Raw genomic sequence first — 23,345 nt, forward strand, 5'->3', positions numbered from 1 at the left:
AGTTCCGGCGAATCCGGGAATCTTTCTCTTTCTGTTCTGTTAAACTGTTGGCATGCAGCTACAGAGCCTGATTTGCTGCAATCTCTAATCCACTGTCTAGTTTTCAGCTTCCTGAGTTGTTGCTTGGTGAAGCGTTTTAGAGGTTATCTCACCCATCAAGAACTTAATGCACATCTTGGCTACTGCAGAAGAAAAACTGAGCCATAACACTGCAGTCAGGTGAAAAACGTATATATAAACACTCTGCAACAGCCGTCAAAACAGTAAAAATGAATTATTAATAAATATAAACTGAACATCAAGTGAAATCCCCAATAAAAAATTCTATTGCATCCTGCTCCACTGGTTTGTCTTTGACAAAAGACAAAATAGGTGGAGTGGACTTCTTCCTAAAATCAATACACAAGCCTCTGGTAAATGTGACGTTTAGTTTTAGGTAGGAATTGTCACATCATTCGGAAAAGTCATCTATTCCCTGACCAGGTGAGTAATCCTCTCCCTGTAGCAGGTTGTCAAGAACAGAGTCATCAGCAAACTTCTAAATGCGTCGTCCTACAGGACAGTTTGTATACAGGACATACAGTAAAGCCTTCTTTCCACAGGAAATCCAAAGCTTTGTTAAAATGGATGCGAAACACAACATGTGGTAATTAGCCGCCGTTATAGTGGACGTGTTCCTTTCGTTTTGGACGCGCCCCAGAACCTAAGGGACGCTATCATTACATTTCAAGTCTATTTCTTATGCACAACGCTTCTAAAACACGTCAAACTCCACAGTTAAGATTGGGCCAAACAGGAAGTCAAACACGAAGGCACTGTAAAACATTTGGAAATTTTCTAAATAAAAGTCACGTAAAGATAAATGTATGTCATTTTCTGTGAACCCCGTAGTTGATGTAAACAAACAGAAAACAACCCTTTTTTTGTTTCTTTGTTATTGTGTGGACTTTTGAAATCACGCGTGGTGTTGCAATTCTCTCATGATTTCGGGACTTTGTGAGACCAGCAGTGTGCTTTCAGAAAGGTCTGAAATCAGAAAAGGTGGCGTAGAATAGTTTTTATAATTGTCATATTTTGGTTTACTGGCGAATCAGAATTTGACATGCAAAAGAGGGTTTATACAAACACCACGCCTCGCGCCAGAAACAAAGGTTCAGATTGGATCAGACAAAAGGAAATGTGTCGTGTGACTTAAGCATTACGTGTCATTTGTGTCTACTGCAAATTTCCAAGATTATAATTACTTGTAAAATACTACTGATCACAGGATTATAATATCAATTCAAATTCAATTCAAAAATACTTTGTTAATCCCAGAAGGAAATTGATTAAGTAATAACATTGTCATTTCACAGATTGATTGAAAATTGGGTTCACATTATTATTGGTAATAACAGAGTTGTTGATTATGTGTTTATCAAAAGAGAGTTCTTCGTCTTCATCTTGAGCTGTACAGAGGTGAAGCAGTTCAGATGAGTAGAGTGCATGAAAGACCTTGGCCACTATCTTGTGTAGATTAGCCTGTCAGAGACTTTATGTCTCTGCTCGAGCAGATGCAGCAGATCATGACCTTTAAGTCAAAAACGGGACATTCATGACGCTACACGATTTAAAAACCCCAACATCACACTTTTTTTATTTTTAGTTCTCAACCAAGGGGCAAACTTTGCCTGGCAAAACTGAAACCAACATAGAAGTTACACAAATGTCAGTTCCCCCCTCATCCACTAGGTGCTGGCTCCAAAAAGAAGCAACTTCCCAGTTAAAAACGCTAACTTCACAGCAGAAATAAACATGTTTACTGGTACAAAAACATTTTAGGTTCAAATGGGTTTACCGTCATGACAAATGATTTTTAGCATACAAAGTCCGAGACGGTACGGCTCCCATCTACCTGAATCCTCTTGCAAAGGCTTATGTCTCTGCCCGGCCTCTCCGGTCATCACAGGATTGTCGGCTAGCAGTGCCTACACCACGCTCAGGACAATCCAGACTTTTCTCATGCATTGTTCCACAAATGTGGAATGACCTTCCTAACACTACCAGAACTGCGGCTTCCTTTTCTATTTTCAAGAAACTCCTGAAGACCCTGCTCTTCAGAGAGCATCTTCTTAACTAGCACCTTGCCTGCACCCGTCCCCCCTCTCTACTGTCCACTCCTTGTTCCCTCCTCTCCATGACTGATGTCAATGTGTTGTTACTATTGTTGTTAGCCTCAAGGGCAAAATGCCGATTATCACATGTAAGTCGCTTTGGACAAAAGCGTCTGCTAAATACATAAACATAAATGATTTACAGTGATTTATTTATATGTTTTGTAACTCATATGTTTAAAACTTTAAATTATGAATAATTAGGGTGTGTCCTTTTGATTGACATGTGCCTGATGAACCATCAGTGCTAGCTCTAGCAGCTTGCCCTCCTGCTTGCTCCACAGAAGAACTCAGCCTCTGCCTCACATTAAAAGTGTTACAGCCTAGAAGGCAGTGTAGCAGAGTCGCTCAACTGTGGTTTCTGGCTCAAACGCTTTGGTTAGCTCGTAGCTACATGGGCTTAAAGTTTGTTGGGTGCCACCATCGACATACATATACTGGACAATGGGTTTCCATAGACTCCAATAATAAGTTTTTGTACTAAAATGGGAGGTGGCCACCACCGCTATTTTGACCGTGTCACAGGTTCCGTCAAGCACCGCTGCGATCTGAGATGCGCAGAGCTGCCGCTGGGGAGAACCGGGTGGAAAGGTTTCCGTCACAGAGCTCCACAAGCCGGCAGCCCGCGCAGCACACAGAAGCCGCGATCAGACAGAGATGCGCCAAGCTGCGAGGAGGCGAGAACGGGTGGAAAACATCGGTCTCCTGAGAGCTCCACAAGCCGATAGTCGGAACCCAGCTCCACCAACATGTTATATTTCAACCCATTTTCTTAAGTGCAGCATTATGTTAAATGCACTGGGTTTTACCCTATTACATTTTAGTTTCATGGTTAAACAGTACATGTTAACATCTAAGCTCAGCTCGGCAGTGACCTAAAATACATAAATATAATTTTACTTACCGAAAAAAATGAAGTGGAGACTCCTTGGACGCTCTATTAGTGCAATTAATGCCACAGCAAGTCATTTTGTCCAACAATTGCACAAAAAATATCCAAAAAAGAATACACAAACACAGAGACTCAAAATGCCGGAACAGTTTCCAAGCCAGACCGAGGCTCTACTGAGGCCTTTCCACGGAGCTAGCTCTGTGGTCACGTGGGTCGGATGCTCATTAATTATACAAAATTTTAGGCTTTTAATACACTTAAACAGAAGAGCAAGAAAACAATTCACCCCCCTCAGAGTTGTCATGAGTGTAAACTAGATCATTTAAACCAAAAACATGTTTTGGTACCGGGCTGTAAACGTTTATTTCTGCTGTGAAAATGGTATTTTTAACATGGGAGTCAATGAGGATTTGCTCGCTTCTGACACCAGCCCCCAGCGGATGAGGGTGGAACCGCAATTTTTGGTACTTCCGGGTTGAGACCAATTTTAGAGCCGCATTGTGGGGGCTTGGGTGCCACCAAGCCCCCACAATGCGGGTGAAAAATTGAAGCAATCCCGGAAGTGAAATAAATTTTCTTCATTTTTCTTCCAAAACGTGTTATTGGAGTCTATGGAAACCCATTGTCCAATATTTATATGTCGATGGGTGCCACTCATCTGCCCCACCCTCACAGCTTCATTTTGTGTATTCTCCAGGTGTGACCAGAGCTGTAGAAGGAAAGAGTTACGTCACTCCAATAGACTTCTATGGAAAGAATGGAATGCGGAAGTCACGTGGTTCATGTAGCTTAGAATAGTTCCAAACAGCCCCCGCTGCTGCATTGACCGCAGTTCATTTTCGGCGTTTTGGAAGGATTTTCTCCGGTAAGTTGATGAAATGTCATCTTATTATTATTATTATTATTTTTTGCATTGTGAAGCGTTAGCTAACCACTTCGTACCAAAATAAGCCAACAGTGATATTTTATGTTGTCAGTTTTTGCTAGATAACCTTTAATGAGCTAATTGTGTGCAGCTTGTTGATTGTGAGCAGGAGAGATTTAGACAAGCTTGGTGAGCTGTACACGGGTTTATTTCAGTTTGTTTGATTCTACGTTTTAAAAATATTCCCCCCACAGTTTGAAATAGGTTGTGAACTTTTTACATTATTAGTTTAATTTGTTTTTTTTTTTTGTACAATACGTTGCTGGTTGCTGTTTCAACATGAACATGCATCAGAAATGGAAGCACAAATGGAGAGACCAATAATAAAGAAAATGTGATTGTGAAGACAAGTAATTATTTAATAATTTTCAGTTAAAACACTGACTGCAACAAACTGCTGAAGCATGAGACAAACAGGATTACGAACGTAAGAAGATATGTTGTTCTGTTTTGTGGACTCAAGTAATAAGAATAGAATTAAGATAATTCAAGAACAGTAGTCGAACAATAACTTTTAAAAATTAGACATTTTCCATAAAACTGCTCATTTCCACTTGCTTTATAATATTAGCATTTGCAATTTTGTTATTAAGGAATGACAAGAAATAAGAATTAACAATAACACAACTATCAATAAATAAATGTTAAAGAGTTACTAAAACAAAAATCTTATTTAACCATTAAAGGTTAAACTGTGTTGTGTCCATCTTCATGTTTTCATAGTGGCTGAGCGGAGAGCTGACCAGAAACAACGGTGGTGGCAAATCCCAGTTGGGTCTGTGATGGAGTGATGCTCGCTTGGAGTGATGGCCATCTCATCCACAGTAAGCACACACTCTCTTTCCATCTCTGTCATGTTTTTAACCTTCAAACTGAGCATGTCACACACCTCTCCTAACACACCTGGTTCCAGTTAATGGCCTGAATTTGTCTTTGCAGGGTTCTAACATCAGGCAGAGGGATACTCGTGTCCTGAAGAAACCTGTAGCCTGTTGAACCCACTGAAAAACAGAGCTGTACGGCCTTTTTGATTGTCTGTTTACTCCATTTAATGCCTCTTGTGTTTTTCATGCCTTTTTGATTTTCTATTTCCTCCCTTAGGTTTTCCAGCTGGGTTCCCTGGTTGCATGGCCTGTTCCTTTCTCCTCCTGGCCCTGACGCCGGCTCCTCATGGCTTCCTGGGATGTCCCTCTCTCCTGATACCATCTCATGTCCCCCCTCACTTTCCCTCATCTCATTTGCCTCACTGCTGCTGCTGCTTTCCTCATTCTCTGAAATTATAATGACACTGTTTGAATAAAGAATCATTTTAAAATAAAATAAATACAAATGTCTAATATTTCAAAAGATTTGTACCAGTTTACTTGAGTACAATATGTGTGGTCACTGGTCAGTGGATCAACGTGCAGTGGTTCTGCTGTACGGGATCCTTCCTCCTCCTTGGTTCAGGGCGATGAACAGCATCAGCCCTGAGTCTCACCTTGCCTTGCCTAAGCTTAGTAAACTGTTCCTCCTCAAAATGTGCCTGTAGAGTGGTGTATTAGTTTATTTCCTGCCACATTTAACAGTTTAATTGCAGCCTTGTGTAGTTGAGAGCAAAACATGTAGAGCCTTGATAGAAAACATTTGAGAGTGCACATTAAACTCACTACACACAGCTTTTTGTTATTGTGATATCTGGTCATGGTGAGGTTGCTCCTGCTGACTTGAGCCAACCATTTTCTTCTTCTCTCTGCATCTTTGGGGAAGCCATAATTCTGATTCCTCCCTCAGACCTATTGCTATATGCAGCGCAGCCAACCATGTTAGATATTCAACCTAGAAAGGGATTATTAAAATATTTTTGCACATATAGAAATATTGAACTAAACCAAAAATATAGAGACGTAAAATTACATTTAAAAATTGTATTCAACCCTAAATTTTGTAATTTCAAATTTTAACCCACAGACACATTTTATTTTAATAATTATCAAAATAAAGTTATTCAAAAGAGTTTCATTAGGTCTTGAGTACATTGCTCATAATTAATGATTCAGCTTATTTGCACATATGTAATGACTAAACATAATGTTGGTAAAATGCTTTATTAAAAATGCTGTTATACATGTTCAAGTTTGTAATCTCTTTTTTTTCATAATTAACACACACTTTTTTATCTACTGTGTTTGACCATACAGTTTTATTGAAAATTTCTTTTTAAGTAGTTGCTATTAGTCAGGCTATAGAAGCCAGATAAACTGGGTAGATGCATGTACTGTCTTCACATAAAAATATAAAGTAATGATTGTAAAATGTATTCTACTGAACATAATAGATCATCATTCAAAGCATAAACAGCTACATATTTTCTTCAAGGTAAGCTGGAGCAGAATTCTAGCTTTCAATAAACCACTTTAAAATGGATATTATAACTCGAGTTTAGGGCTTCTTGTAGGACTTAAAGTTATTAAATATGCTTATATTAGAGCAGTGTGTTGCATTACTACATCAAATTTATTGCTATATTATATTATAGTAATGTATGTGGTCTAAATGTGTTCTACAGTGTGTTAGGACTGTCGTGTTCCTGTAATGTAGAACAGTCACGGGTGTTTGTCGTCCTAAAAATGCTCGGAAATAAATAAATAGGCAACTTTGTGAAGGAATTAGGACATAATATATAATATAATATATAATATTATTCAATAATAACCAAAATCGCCAGGGGAAATGTGACAATATTCAATTTTTTTTATTTGTCCTACCGTAGGCCATTCAAACTGACTTACGGCGCTGGGATGTTTGGAACTATTGAGAGCTCCATGAACCACGTGACCGTGAGTCGGTGAGTTCAATGCGTGTCGCAACTCTCTTTCTACAGATCTGGGTGTGACGAGACGCGTGAGGTTGCAAGATGGCGATGCTGGGAACCGCCCACTAGGCTTCAATTCAGCTCTTCAGAAACGTACGGGTGACGACATGGAGGGTTTGTCCAACATGCAAACTGTAAGAACAATAAAATTCATTTGCAAGTTGGACTCTTCGAATTTATTTTATCTGAGTAGAGTTTCTTCTTTTTGTTTATTAGAGGCAATTTTTAACTCAAAGAAACTGTTATATTAACTAAAAAGTGAACTCACAGGTACACGAGGGAGTGAAGGCCAAGGAAGGTCTCATGGGTCAAGCTGCTTAGTGGGTTATGATCCAAAATCCTGGAAAATGAAAGATAAATAAGACAGGAGATTCACCAGAGCTAAAAGCCAGAAGAAACAGATGGGCCTTAAGCAATCCTTTCTCTTTTTTTGTGAGTAATGTTTTGAGCTCACTGTTAAAAGGTTTCAGCTGTTCCACAGGTGGGGGGGTTCACTGCTGATGTCGCTCTGGATCTGGTGCCAAACCATTAAAAACGTTTTAAATGGGCCCTGAACTGGACAGAAAGCCAGTATCAAGAGGCCAGTTCAGGTGTAATCTGCTGGGATTAACTTTACTGAGGAAATGAAGCTAAGCTGATCTCTTTATCAAATTTTAAGGTGCTGCCAAAAGAAATCACTCCAGATGGATGATCGGAACGAGCCAACAAAGCTGTGGAAACCACGTTTCAACACTTTCAGCAACAGTTTTTTCTTTCTGGTTTCTTGCAAACAAGTAAATAATCAGATCAAGATCAGCATCTGGTCTCAATTTACAGAGATAATAAATCATATTTAATGCATGTACTAAATGGATGAAAACGGATGCAGGAATTTTTCAAATTTCTTGTTTTAAATAATATTTTTAAACATCTAATTTACATAATCTGCTTAGATTTCCATTAGCTGACAAAAAAAAGGGAAAAAAGTCATCTGAGATGCTACAGCCAGATTCTATTTAAGCTGAGAAATGAAGCAATGGTGCAAAAATTGATCCGTCTCTGAATTAAAGCATCAGCATCATTAGTGTCCCACCTTGTGAGCAGGTTCCTGATCTTGTTTTGGAACATTTCAGTTAAATACATTTTGAAAAAAAAGTTAAAATGGGGGTTAAAAAATCCATCTTTATCTGCAACAGCTGTGTATCATTTGGAGCTCAGAACCACATTTTTCTGCATTTCCAGTTCTCAACAGGAGGTATTTGCTGTCCTGATGTGTCCTAAAGCAAAAACCTAAAAAGGAAATCCCAAATACAGACCATAATATTATGTGTGTGTGTGTGTGTGTGTGTGTGTGTGTGTGTGTGTTTGCTTGCATTACTCACAGCCATTCTAATCGATTCAGGTCCCTGAACACACCAGGACTAAGGGAGGATATTAAATTTTCACTGAGAAATCTGGAAAAAGCAACAAGCACAGAACATTTAAATAAAAACGAAAATCTTCCGTCCATGTATCTGCTGATAAGAGAAACAAAACTAAACAAAAAGAAACCTTTAAAGTCCACAAACATGATTCCTATAAAACTCCAGCTGGGATAAGTTATTAAGGGTTAATGGCTTTTCTCACAAATCAGAACTTATTTTCAGCACATTGAGTTAATTCTTAACCTTTTATTGGGCTAAATATTTATTGTTCCAGTGAATTTTTGCATCAGTGACAGTTGACGTTTAGTTGCTCTGAACTTGAATGGCCTCTTCCGACATGCAGCAGGTGGCTGGCAACAGTGATCTCCTGTTTAGCTTCCCAATTATGCATGCAGGTGATCTCTTTATTTGAATAAGTGAGTAATTATCTTTAATTAATGACTCTGAGCTTTTCTTTAATCCTTTCTATAATAAAACACATTAATTAAACAATTAATGAACAATTAAAACAAATTTCTTGCAGCTTTAAAAATAAGTAAATAAAATTATATATACTTACAATTTTTTCAAGCTGAACAGACCACTGAACGCGTGTTTAGATACAAACTGGAGGCTGTTGTTTTGCAGAAACCTAAAATTAGAGAACATAAAAACGTTATTTTCTCCTTTTCCTGAAATGTATCCAGAGACCTGAATTTGTATTTGTTGTGATTTAATGATGGTATCTGTAATGATAAATTACAGATTAGTCGGCTCTTAAACGTGAACAAAACAATAACAGTAATTTTTCTTAAATGGAATAACTTTTTTGACAAACATAAGAAAAAAATTAAACAAAAATAAGCAACATTTCAAGACAATATCAAGTGTCTAATAATAAAAATGGTCTAAATTGACTGAATAAAATAAAGTGCAAGAAATCACAGGGTCTCAGGTTAAAATAAAAAAAGATGTAAAAATAGTTTAAAAAAGTGAATCTTTAACACAAACAGAACGAAAAAGAAATAAAACAACGTGTTTGAAATTGTCATAGTTTTAACTTCAACGCCCTTTTTATATGATAAAATACAACAAAAGCAGAATATTTGGGACAATCCTGCACAATAGATTGAATTAATCACGTTTGCAGCACAGTTTTTGTGATTAAACCTCCACCTGGAAGGTCTGTGAGAATAAAGAGTAAGAAATGTCCAACTGTTAAGGTCAGGAAGTGGTGACCTCATAGCAGCCGTGCGGATCGAGTCCTATCATTTCCACTAAAGAACAAAACATCTGCAAGAAACCCGGAGGATCCTTATCCTTCTTATTCCAAAGTAATAAAAATTTGCAGCTTTGTTTCTTCCATCTTCTTTTTCTTTTTCTTTTTTTTTTTTTTTTTGCTTTAACAAATTTCTTGAACAAACAAAAAAAACTCATCAATTATATTTAATGCTATTTAGCCAATTACAGCTCTAATCCCTGAAGTGCACGTATGAATCCTGAGTAATTGTGGATAATAAAACTGCAACAGCGGCATACTTTTAACTGATGAAGCTCCATCATTAATTTTTATGTGAAACTGTATTTTATGTGACATCAGGTGATGCCACGTTGTTAAAAACAGATAAAAATTGGGCCTGGAATTAGTTTAGAGCTTAAGGAAAAACAAAATAATGACAATAAAACTGTGCAAACAATTGCATTTCCTGTTGTAAAAGTTAGTCTGTGCAGACAGGCATTAATTTTATTAGTATTTTTATTAGTCTGATCGGAATAAACGTAAAAATATAGCAGCAAAATGCAAAAGTAGATTAAAAAGTGACCTACTGAATAAATAATTAGGGTAACTAATATTGCTGTTGACTGCTTGCTTTATTTTCATATTTATACATGAGCTTGTTGATGCTTTTTCCTTTTTTTTAAGCTACATTTTAGGGTTTTTATTTAAAATCCTGATCATTATGTGCATTTTAAAACTTACGAGGTGATCACAGACCCATGTTGAGTGTAAACAGTAATCTAAAGCAAACATCTGCTAATAATATAACTGTTTAACCTCTTCACATCATTAATATGAAGGCTTGTAGCTGCAGTCACTTATTCAATATATAGATACAGTAACAATTAGACCACACCCTGTAGTCATTCTTTAGTCTGAATATTATTGATTAAGGACATAAAATTACTAGAACAACTCTAATCAGCCACTGTCTGCTCATTTCTGCAGCAGGATCAACAGTGAGCCATGCAGCAGAACTACGGCAACACAATTAGAACAAAAATGTTGCTACATCTTACGTCACATGTTAAAAAGTTAGTCACAAGGTTAAGAGATAAAAGGAGCTTGCAGACACAAGTAATTCTTCATCACTACCTTCTCCTCATTCAGCTCTTTCTACCAATCCTGCCTTTCCCCGGATCCACTGATTACCTTTTCTCATTCACGTTCCTTTTCCCTTTCCTCACATTTTTATTCACAGTTTTTACTATTGCCATTTCATGCTATCTTCAAACATTTTTTTAATCTTTTAGATATTTTTGTTCTTTTTTTAAATAATTTGAGTTCAAAAAACGAGTTAAGATGAGCTGAACTTTGAACGTCTTTTCTCATCCATTACAAAATATTTAAGTAGTAAAATAAAACTAGTTGAGGGGACAGCAGTACCTCAGGAGGTAGAGTGGGTTGTCCAGTAGTCGGAAGGTTGCAGGTTCAATCCCGGCTCTGACCAGAGAATGCTGCTGATGTGTCCCTCGGCAAGACACTTAACCCGCCTTGCCTGCTGGTGGTGGTTGGAGGGACTGGTGATCAGTGGGCCCCAGGGCAGCCGTGGCTACACCGTAGCTCATCCCCACCAGTGTGAGTGAACGGGTGAATGACTATGATTATGTTGTGAAGCGCCTCGGGGGGGTTGAAGAACCGTAAGAAGGCGCTACACAAATAGAGGCCATTTGCCATTTTTCTATAGTTGAGAGCAAGGACGAGATATTTTAAATCATCCTGCGTTGTTATATCTACCATGAAAGGAGACACATTGTGATGTTTTTTCTTACGTTATGTTACTTCTATGGTCGATACAAAACAGGGATGTGTATTGCTGAAATTCTGGCGATACAATACGTATCACGATACAGGGGAGACGATACGATAAATCACGATATATTGCGATCCATTCAGCCAGACGATATTAGCAATTTTTTTAGACTGAATTTATTGGAAGAAAATTCAACAAAAAGTGCTAACTGATGCATAACATGTGTAACATATCTGAACCACGATAGAAGGATTTACACTTCAATGGTGGAAACAAAACCCACTGCACACTTCTGCCAACTAGCGGTTGGCCTTTGAATTGCACCAAAAGAAAAGAAAATACACAAATGTTTGCATGTAAATTCTTCCAAGAAATCAACACACGGCTTTTGAATATCGATATAATATCGCAGGGAAAAAAAAAACAATATATTGCCATATCGATATTTTCTTACACCCCTACAAAACATGTTTATGAAGTTCTTTGCACCAAATCCCTCTAAAATGAAAATGATATTCGCAGTTTTATTCTCAACATTTTCAGTACCTTCCAGAGTGAGCCGTTTCAGGGCTCTGCCAATTTAAGAAAACACACTGGAGGTGGCCACACGCACTCCTCTCATGCTCAGGCTGCTATAAGCCGAGACGCTCTGATATCCAAGAGGGGCTTGGAGCAGAGCCGCTGCTCCTCCAGCAGAACTTCCCTCTTTCATGTGAGAGGTGATTCTATTCTACTCCCCATTTATGACATCACAAACAGGAACTTTTGAAACGGCTTGTTTTAGACACATAATTTCCACTAACAAAAAAATAAAGATTTTTTTCACACTTGGTGTGTTTACAGAGACAGTAGAGACTCACATGGCTACAAACAAAGATGCAAATGGTAAGTTTGGCAGAATATGCCCCCCTAAAATGTTCTTTTAGCTGTTTTCTTACATTTCCTTCAGAAATAAACCCCAAACTCAGTTATGTAACAAACAAAAGATGGAGGTCTAATGGAGATGACACTACTCACAATCTCTCTAGCGCTGAGTATTCAGAGAAAACAAAGTCCGGCAGAACATGGATTTTGTTGCTCCTCAGCGACCTGCAACGCAATCCGAGAAATAACAAAGTTAGAAAAACAGGCTGCAAGCAAGGAGGTACGGAGAGGTGAAAGACAAGAAGCTGATCCTGAAAGACAGCAGAAATATGAACACACAACACACACAGACACTCTGTGTCAATATCAGTCCTGTGTGCAATAAAGCACGATGAAACATCCATCCATCTTCTGAACCCGCTGGTCCACGTGGGGTTGCGGGGTGGGGGTGGGGTGTCCTCAGGTGGGGTACACTCTGGACAGAGAGCCAGTCCATCGCAGGGCAACACAGAGAGAGACACAGGACAAACAATCATGCACACACACACTCACACCTAAGGACAATTTGGACAGACCAATCAACCTAACAGTCATGTTTTTGGACCGTGGGAGGAAGCCGGAGCACCCGGAGAGAACCCACGCATGCACAGGGAGAACATGCAAACTCCATGCAGAAAGATCCCAGGCCGGGAATCGAACCCAGGACCTTCTTGCTGCAAGGCAACAGCTCTAACCACTGCGCACCCCCATGGTGAAACATTATATAAATAAATAATTATTAATTAAATAGAGGAAAGAAAACCTGCTCACTGTTCTCAGACAGAAAAATCACCATTAGAAATAAAAAAAAGACTTATACAGACAAGACTGTGGCTTAGTATTATTATCATTAAAGATGAAATCTGGTTTAATTTTAAATAAATGAAGACCTTTCAAGGCCACAGAGACTCAGGATAAACGACAACCTCTGAATGTGGTTAGCATAATTTCATCATTTAATTCCATAGTGGGATATCTTAAGTCTTCAAAATCGCAGCAATAAATTTAGAGCTGACTAGGCTTGTTGGATAATCCCACTCTTCATATGATTTACCCAGCAAACCTAAAATGAATTAGTTATTTTTAATTTATTTTTTGAAAAGTGGTTAATTTGCAAAAACGTGATGCAAGAAAAGAAAAGTGTCTTTGATCAAAAGAGTTGAAAGGAAATATAAACAGTTGCAGAGCTGCACCTAAGTAAAGACCATTATTCCCTTCAATAAATGAGTTAGTTTAATATCTCTCCTCACTTCCCAGCTCAGACCAGAAAGTCATTTATTGCAAGGATAACCACTTTTTATGCTTCATGATAAGAAAAAATTGCATTCAAACCTCTAATTGATGCTGTCTGACATAAAAGGAAGAAAAAGCAGAACGTATGTTCATTTATCGGCACAATAACTAAAATAAAGTTCCTTTTAACCACTGACCAACTCTGAAAAATCCCATTTAAATGACTCATCAATGACAAATTAGGAGCACAAACTAAGGCCCTGTCCACACGTAGCCGGGGATCTGCAAAAACGTAGATATTTTTCTACGTTTTGGCCTGTGATCCACACGAAAATGAAGTTTTTTCACACGAAAACGGATCTTTTTAAAAACTCCGGCCAAAGTGAAGATCTGCGTGTTCTCCGTTTTGGGTGTCTGAGTGTGGACAGACAAAACCGGAGTTTTAAGGTCCGCAACGTCACTTTCCGCGACAAAAAAATGCTGACATCACGTGTGCGACCTGTGTTTACACTAGCCGACAGCATGGATGCCCTCAGAGCTGCGCTCGCTTTATCAATTGTCCAAGCGCTTTTTGCTTGTTTGTTTTTGCAAGCGGAATTACTGCTCCTTGCGGAAGACCACAGACGAAGGACGAGGTTAAGAACGGGGGAAGTACTCCCGCCTACAGGTCTGGCATGTCCTTAACAACGTATTTATCCGGGTATGTGTGGACAGAGTTTTTTAAAAACGAGGTGGTGTGGATGCAAGTTTTTGGAGGGGCGGATATTCGTTTTTAAAAAAACCCGGCTACGTGTGGACTAGGCCTCAGTTCTGTGTGTCACAATGGGTGTAGCTAACCTCTCCATGAGTTTTCCTGTTTGCAGGTGGGCGCGCCCGGAGAGCAGCTGCTGCAAATTCTCGCATCAGCTCGCAGGGGATTTAATATGGCGCGGTGTGACAACTCACCAGTGCCGGATGATTACTCACATTGGGTAGTATACACCAGCTCTAGACCTGTTTCTAGTTGTTTGCAGGGGCGGATTAAGGACTGAAGAACATCCGGGGCTCAACACACACACATACACGTGACACGCACTAGTCAACATCATATATGTCTTGAACCACATAATTTTTAATCTGAAGCTACATATTAAGCATATTCAGGGCAGAGTATTGTTCCTGTTAGTGTTTAGTGTGAGATGATAGTAAATATTCCCTTTCTTGCTCCAACAACTTTACCTGATAGTAAGCTAACTTTAGGCAAACCAGCAGCACAACAAATATTTTCAAATAAGACTCACAAACCTGAGTCAACACCAGTCTCATCAAAGCTGGGGTTCTGTTGCTGTACTTTTGGTCTAAAAAACGTCCTCATGTCCATCTTCACTCATGCGTTTCAGGCAGAGACTGTAGAAGAAGCCGGCTGCTGAAGGGCTTCTTCTTCAGTGGTGGAGGCTCAGGCAGGCTGTATACAAACTACTGCCAGCTGCTCCCTCTCTGTTGGACTTTGGTACTGCATGTTACTTCCGCGATTTAGATCCGGGGCTTTTCATGAAACATCCGGGGCTTCAGCCCAAGTAGCCGGGTCTAACGCCGCCCCTGGTTGTTTGCATCCTGTTCTGCCTGTTAAAGCCTCGTCATCACCTGTCATGTTCCTCCGATCTCCCGCCCAGGTACTCTAATCATCTGCCTGTTACCAGCTCGTCAACCTGCACTCTCACCTGTTACAACAAGGCGCCTCCGGATCGCCTGTCCACCCGCCACACCGCTTCTCCCTTTGGCCGTCTGCTCTCCTGCGCTCACCTGCCCGCTCCTGTAACCGGTGCTCAGCTCCCAGCCTCCTCCAACAGCTACCACTCAGACCTGACACGCCCTCCTCTCAGCGCTCCACTACCTTACTGGAATCCGTAAGCCTCCATTCTAATCACACCTTCCCCGTCTGCTTTACATTACTCATTCTTGTTCTCTGTCTCAGAACGCTGCCAGAACCGCCCTCCCCCGATGTCTCCCCAGCCTCGTCAAACTCAATAAATAATATATTATTTTTACTCATGTAACGTTATGAAGTTCATTATTTTCAGCTCCACACAGCTGCCCCTGTACATAGTAACACCCGTGTAGAAAACGCCAAGATCGGGTGTTCCTCAGACTGTTTACATTCCAGGAGAAGAGCCAGAAGGAGAAGAAGAACGCTTTTCAATAATCAAAGTACTTAATTTGTGATTAAAGCTAGTCGAAACAGATGTTGATCAATAATAATCAAGTGAATGATCTGTGGAATAAAGATGTCATGATTTATGTGTTTAAAGAAAACAGGACTACTGCACAGACAGACTGACCCTCATCTCCATAGAAACACATGACACATTGTTCCAACCAATCAGAGCTTTCGGCTGCCGCAAGAGAATCTGGCTTGTTGACTTAAAGTGTCCAATCCGCTTTACTAAAACTTATCAACAATTCAGAGATATAAAACAAGGCAACGCCATTTTAAGCTCAGTTCCATTTTGACTTCAGTTCTATTCACCGTCATCCCAAAGAGAAGCACAGCCTGGCCAGATGTGTTTTCTTCTTTAAACTAAGAACTGTGAAGTTGGAGATTTTCGTCGTTTAACAACCAGACGACAGCCTTTCAAAATAAGAGCACCTGCTGACGCTGCCGATTGTTACCTGGGTCGACCCTTCAGACGGGCTTTGAAACGCTGCGATCGCTGTTTCGACCAGCTCCAGCGCACATCCGAGGTCTTCAGACCTGGCATTTCCTGATCTACCTGGGAGACCCCCACTGGGTACGTACACGGCAAAATAGCAGCTCATGTCATTACTTTATAAGCCTCGTGATATCTAGTCATAACAATCAAAGACGACCAGATTCAATGACGTCAGCTTAAGGAGTCTGAACCAACCACACACACACACACACACACACACACACACACACACACACACACACACACACACACACACACACACACACACACACACACACACACACACACACACACACACACACACATACACACACACATCGAACATCACATTCATTTCCAAACAACACAGAGTTAGTCCTGATAGATTGTTAAGAATTTATAATTAAGAAATTAAAGATTCTTAAATGATCCCAACTCTCTCTCTTTCTTGTCTCAAAGTCAATACAGAGTGTTTAATTAAACTCCCTGATGATAGAAACAGCCTATCTTCTGATTATAACAAGTGATCTACTTACAGTATATTAAAATACAACTCTAGATAGTTACATCACTCTATTTCTCTACACTCACTTTGTCTCTTCGTGATTCTGCACGTCGTGGGTCAAGACTCAATCCTAACATGACACTGTGGTTCCAATTACCGGTACATTAATGTCCCAGATTTATTATTCCTTAGAACAAATAAAACGAAAACAAACACAAAACCGCCTCTAAAGGACATTTGTATGCATGGCTCTGGCAAACAAGAAATAAGAGTTAAATTATCTAACTAATTGAAACCAAGTATGCAAAGTCTGATCTCATAAAGCGCTTTATGAATTGCTATCAGTATTTAATGAGGCAGAACTATTAGGTTGAGCTCAGCAGGGACATGGAACATCAATAGGTGTGCTCTGTAGTAAGATCAAAGGTACAAAAGTTCATTTAAAACAAAATAGAAAGCAGGGGAATAAAGGCAAAGCATAAATGTTTATAATCTACAGGTGAAACATAAAGAGCGAAGGAGATGACTTTTAAAAACATGAAAATGTTTGAAAACTAAGATATGGAGAATAATTATTTAGTATGCTTTCATTTAATTATTTTCTACTGTTATTTGAACAGCAAAGTCCCCTTTGTCCTCATCTGCTCTTCCTCTGAGCCACAGCCTCTTAATGAGGATCATTATGAAACTCTGAAGGCTCTGAAGTCATCTGATAATCCAATCAGGCTTAGGAAAAGGCTAAGATGTCGTTGCTGTCTTTAATGACCCGCTCTTCGTGTGAGAAGTGGATTGCTGTGAAACTGTCTAGAGATCAGTGCTCATTTCAGACAATGTCTGCCTCCTGGGATAAAAATGGACGCAAACTTTATCTCTATCCAAAAAATTAATGTTCCTATCCTCAAAAGAAGGTGCAAATAATTTGGGACTGGAGATTAAGAATATAGGAAGTACAGGCATTATGTGATACTCAGTCACTAATATTACTGTGACGATAGGAAATCATGACAGATTTGAACGTGTCAGTGATGAGCCAGAATCAAGGTAATAGTATTTGTGGGCCAAAATCTTTTTTTTAATTAATTTAAAAATAGCAAAAACTATTTTATGGTCATATTTTTAAAATGTGTACTCCTCAAAATAGGAATTTTAGTCAAATCTGAAAATAAAACACATTAGAAAGTGTTGAGATGCATCAACATCTGCACCAATTCAGCCTAAGGGCTGCAAAAAGATCTGATAAAATTTTCATAAGAGAGAACTGTTTCCATCCAGATGATTTAAGATGTGACACACCGAGCCGGATCCATTTAAAGCAAAACTCTGGATTATTTATTTTATCTGATGGCATAATCTAATGGCTGACAAATGTATGGCACCGAGCCGTGGTTTTACTTCCATATTTACTTTGACTCTTAAAGTCTCTTTCTGGACAGAGTTCTGTCTTTTTCTGACACTATGTGGCCTGAATGGCCTGGAAGGACATGAGCAAATAAGAAGGAAGAAGCTGTAATAGCTTAGGGTTACTCTTAACTGCAGCCACAAGATTGCTGCACTGGATGGTAGATAACAGCCCTGGTTCAAAAAGATGATGCATTTACACGATAGAAGCATGGCATGATAATAAAATAAATAAATAAATAAATCACGTAAAACCTTCCTATCTGATCAAGAATTCACTTTCCTGTTTATATAGTTCCTGTATATATGTATGCATATCGCTTGTGGTTGAAATATTTTAAAATCTCAAATGTAAAAAAGTAATTTACAGGTCTTACTGGTAATAATGCTGAAATTGCTTTCGAAGCAATCAGTAAACGTAGTTCAACAGCCAACAGAGAACATCCAATGACAGGAATAATAACATTAATAGAATCTTGAAGTAATCTGGGAGACACGATGTCATACGAGCTCATAGATGTACGAGAAGATGCTAGTCGCATTAGAGATGGAAGTCAAATTTATGTGCTATAACTGATAATGGATGGCTGTATGTGTGTGTGTGTGTGTGTGTGTGTGTGTGTGTGTGTGTGTGTGTGTGTGTGTGTGTGTGTGTGTGTGTGTGTGTGTGTGTGTGTGTGTGTGTGTGTGTGTGTGAGTGAAGAGCAGAACTGAATGTTGCTGCTGGAGGTCACACTATCGGGGATTTTGCTGGACAATTAGTGCACCGCAGCACCTTTATATTTAGCTAGTTCATCCTGATACCTCAACATGTGACTGTTTACATTTATATTAAGTTTTCTTTATATTTCTCTCTGTAGTTTAGACTTGTCTTATTAAGGTGTGTGTGTGTGTGTGTGTGTGTGTGTGTGTGTGAGAGAGAGAGAGAGAGAGAGAGAGAGAGAGAGAGAGAGTGAGAGTGTGCGTGACGTCTATTTTAGCCTTATTATTTTGTTTTACTCATATTTTACTATCTCCTGCATGAGCTGTCTTTAGTGAGTGCAATAAATATCCAAAATCTTGAATAAGATTAGAAAAAGTAAAATTTCTCCCCTTGTCTAGATGAAGTTGGACTTAAAACATCTTTAAACTTCAGGCCAGTTGTGTTTGTAACGATTCTCAGTCATCCATCTAGAACGTTTGGTTGGAAATAATCAAATATTTCTTGTTTTCCTTGAAGATGTTTCGCCTCTCATCTAAAAAGCTTCTTCAGTTCCAGCAGTTGTTTCCAGCTAAACCTTCACGATGGTGGTCAGTGGATGAGCTTAAAATGATAGGAAAATGAAAGGAAGTTTGATGAGATAAGATTCAAATTGAGCTCCGTCCCGAAGCGCTCCTTTGTGAGAGGGGGGGGGGGGGGGTTGCACGCCATCGGATAGATATATATTTTTCATATATATATTTTTTATATATATACATATATATATATATAATATATATATATACACACACACACACATATATATATATATATATATATATATATATATAATGTCGCCAGCTCTGCATCAATTTAGCTACTTGAGCAAAAGCTTGCACACTAAAACTATCCTATATGAATTTTTAAAAACAATTACGTATAATTGCTGAACGGGGAAAGTTCCAGATTGCTGCTTTAAGTTATTAAAAAACAGAAGACACTTACAGCCAGGTGACATTTGGAGAGATGGGGGGCACTTCCTTTAGGTTGACCTCCACACACTCAACATCTGTTTGGATGCAGTCACAGCTTTCTGGGTAGTCCTGCAAAACTACAAAATGAAAATAAATCATTTTCAGGCACAAGATCTGCTGCAAAAAATTAACCAGCATCAAGTCAAACAAATTATAGGGTAATGAACAGGTCAGAAAGGTTTTTGACTCAATGCGTGAAAGTACAAATTGCTCCTATTTTATATCAACCAGTGTTGCCTTAACAGAGTCCTCGCATCCATTTAAGAGCTTTGGATTGTGCAACACTCCTCAAAATAAATAAAAAAGGAAAGAAACGAAGGCTATAGTTGCTTTTGACCGCAATAATTAAAGTTTAAAAACATTCATGGAAAATGGAAAACACTCATGTTTCAATATTTGTTGTCTCCGTTTTGATTATGAAGTTTAGAGTCCAGAAAAGTATGAGGAGTGGTCAAATAAGTAGCATTTGATTGCAAAAACCATCTTCGCCACAAGAATTTACATATTCCCAAATACCGGTTTCCTCTGCACTCATGGAAAAAGATGAGATGAACCACCTTCGCTTCAATTTCAGACGCCGGGACGAAAAGACTCATGGAAAATATCTGATCAAATGAAAGTATAATGTTGTCTTTAGAAATAAAACAAACCATGTGCAAACTTACAGCACTCATACAGGAAGGAAGGTATCACAGGTCCATTCTGAAGCGTTTCACCTATGAAGTCTGCCAGGCCAATGTTGTCACCTGTAGAGATGAACAAAGGAGACACGGTACAGAACTCTACAGGTCCTCTGGGATGCCCCCCAAAAAAGGCTTTTATCAAACATTAGTGAGCACAAAGGATCAAAATTCTTCAGTGAAGTGGAGACACGCATATGCAGGGAAGTTACCGTACATTTACCCTGAAGTTCCGACAGTGGAAACGCACCTAATATTCCAGATTTATATGATTTATCATCTGTTAAAAAAAAATAAACGACTAAATAATCCACTTTGTATTTCCCTCCTTCATTAGCTTTTGTTGCTTGTAGCCTAGCAACTCGACATCAGCTGCTAACACATGATTTGTACTGAAATGCGTTGACACAGCAACCTGCAAGAATCACTGACAAGCTGTCAGCGATTTAATAAAAGCCATATTTTGCATCAGTGGCTCTGAGCTGAGCATGGTGCTGCTGTTACACGCGATGTCTAAATTTAAGCATGGCAACAAATTCTGCATGACTGCCAGCCTCTTCTTACAGCCAGCCATAACTCAAAGCCTCCACAATGCTGCACCGAGGCAGGAGTTAAGAAATGTCTCTGCTGCTATGACAGTTCACGTCACGCCTTGCAGAAAACTCTAGTTGGCTATCGTTCTTCCCTTTTCATGACATACAACCATCCACTTCCTGCAGACTCTGTTCTGTTTCCAGATGGTTGGAGCTTTTTCCCCTGCAGTCAGAGGGTGAGAAGCGGGGTGGACAGGTCTCCATTCGTATGACATAACATTGTGTCTAACCAGGACACCCAGAGGAGGATTCTTGTCAGAGTCTCCCAAAGACATGTCACCTCCTTTTCTCGTCTCTTTATTCTTTCTGCGGCGTGTTTTATCACCCTGTCCTAGTGTTTCTACTCCTCCGTGCATCCAGCCAGTCTACCTTTATACTATCTAAATCAACACGCAGTCTTTATGGTATTCTCTGTTTAATGATCCTGCCAGATATTTACCCCTGACGTCTGTCCCTATAGGTTACAGGCGAATGAACCTCCATAATGAGGAAGTGCAGTCAAACATGAAAAACAAGCCAGTTTTTGTTGTCTTAACAAAGGGCACTGAATCAGCAAAGTTTATTACATCTCAAAGATGAAATGATAAGTGCTATAATTTTTAGGTGTGCTGTTTTAAACAACAAGGTGGGAGGATAATAAAAGTGGATTTTCCGTGCAGCGGTTTATTCCTGCACTGAGGATGCACTACATCTGTCCCAGCCAGGCACAAAGCACAAAAGACCAGACAAAAACTTTACCTCTGCCATCTTTACAAATAACAACCAGCTTTGAAAGCGGTTACCACTTATCCAGCTTGCTATTTTATTGTTACATTGCATTTATTCTTCGTTTCGCCAGGAATGATCCCACTGAGAAAGAATGTGGATTCAACCAGGTCCTTAAATTTGACTAAATCTCAGGCTGGAACCAGTTCCTTGTAATTTTCAGCGTCAGGGATAGATGTACAGCTGTGGCCAAGGATGACACAAAGAAATAACAGTTTCAATATTTGTTGTCTCCGTTTTCATTATGAAGTTTAGAGTCCATTAAAGTATGAAGAGTGGTCAAATAAGTAGCATTTGATTGCAAAAACCCCTCTTCGCCACAATAATTTACATAATCCCAAATACTGGTTTCCACTGCATTTGTGGAAAAAGACTTGAAAGTGCTTAAGCAGCATTAGGATCTTCTAAGACCCAGTTCTCACCGCATAATCAATATACCAATTTCTGACCGGATTCTCCCCTTCCGACAATCTTAAGATCACACCTAATTACTGTAAGGCAGCTTTATTTATAAAACACATTTCATACAGAGGCAATTCAATGTGCTTTCCAAGTAAGAAGAATGATGTAATGGCTCTAAAGATAATCTTATCAGATATTCCTGCTGTGTGAGGAGTGCTCTGGTCTGCTGGAAAGGATGTCAGGACCACTCGGATCATAAGCCGGGGACATCAAGCTTGTGGGCCATTCCCATCTGTACCGGGTCGGCCTGGGCCGGGTAGCCCCAGTCGGCCCCAGCCTGGCCCGGTTGATTCCACACATCCTTGCCTTAAGCCCATGTGGGCTGATTCTACCCACCAATCAGAGGCTTGCTCTAATGGAAGGTGTGAATTTGCTGTCAGCAGTGGGTGTGTTAGCCCTGGTCAGCCTGAAGCAGACCCCCTCGAGAAGAGGGCTGAGAATGAGCCTTGGTTGGCCCGGAAAAATACCAGGCCACCCAGATATGTAAACAACCTACGCTACCCGGACCGGGTCGACCCGGTACAGATGGGAATGGCCCATTGGTTTACTGTCTTGGTCTGATTTTGAGGACAAAAGTGTGCTGCCTGTTGAATATACTGTAACATGTAGCCGAACAAAAGCAGGATGAAGTAAGCACACTGCAGGCTTCTCCTCCGCCATGTTTGGGAGGCGTCCAGGAAGCATTCTAACCAGATGCTTGAGACACCTCAACCGGCTACTCTCAATGTGGAGGTGTAGCTGGTCTACTCCGAGCCCCTCCCGGATAACCGAGCTTCTCACCCTATCTCTGAGGGAGAGCCCGGCCACCCTGCAGAGAACACTCATCTCAGCTGCTTGTATCTACTCCGATCTCGTTTTTTCGGTGACTACCCAAAGCTCGTGACCATAGCTGAGGGTTGGAACGTAGACCAATCGGTAAGTCGAGAGCTTTGTCTTCTTGCTCAGCTCTCTCTTCACCACAACAGATTGGTACAACGCCCACATCACTGCAGATGCAGCACTAATCTGCCTATTGATCTTGCGTTCCATCTTTCCCTCACTCGTGAACAAGACCTCGAGATACTCAAACTCCTCCACTTGGGGCAGGACCTCATCACTGACCTGGAGAAGGCCTTTTACCCTAGTTTGTTTTCCATCTTCACTCATAGCGATTCTATGTTAGAACATTGTTAAGAGGCCTGAAAAA

The 23,345-nt window shown here is 39.8% G+C and overlaps 1 protein-coding gene across 2 annotated transcripts in view; it reads right to left on the reverse strand.

The window, feature by feature from the left end:
• The window catches only part of rxfp2a (relaxin family peptide receptor 2a), a 70,850-nt gene that overhangs the window by 29,284 nt on the left and 18,221 nt on the right, over window positions 1-23,345 (reverse strand). For both annotated transcript variants that reach the window (XM_070555856.1, XM_015961611.3), the window contains exons 3-8: window positions 20,325-20,405; window positions 19,631-19,736; window positions 12,256-12,327; window positions 8,787-8,858; window positions 8,186-8,257; window positions 7,093-7,164 (exon numbers count right to left, since the gene is read on the reverse strand). In XM_070555856.1, coding sequence (XP_070411957.1) covers window positions 7,093-7,164; window positions 8,186-8,257; window positions 8,787-8,858; window positions 12,256-12,327; window positions 19,631-19,736; window positions 20,325-20,405 — 475 coding nt within the window. The remainder of the gene's footprint in view (window positions 1-7,092; window positions 7,165-8,185; window positions 8,258-8,786; window positions 8,859-12,255; window positions 12,328-19,630; window positions 19,737-20,324; window positions 20,406-23,345) is intronic.

Source organism: Nothobranchius furzeri, chromosome 10, assembly GCF_043380555.1.
Source record: "Nothobranchius furzeri strain GRZ-AD chromosome 10, NfurGRZ-RIMD1, whole genome shotgun sequence".
Taxonomy (NCBI): Eukaryota; Metazoa; Chordata; class Actinopteri; order Cyprinodontiformes; family Nothobranchiidae; genus Nothobranchius; species Nothobranchius furzeri.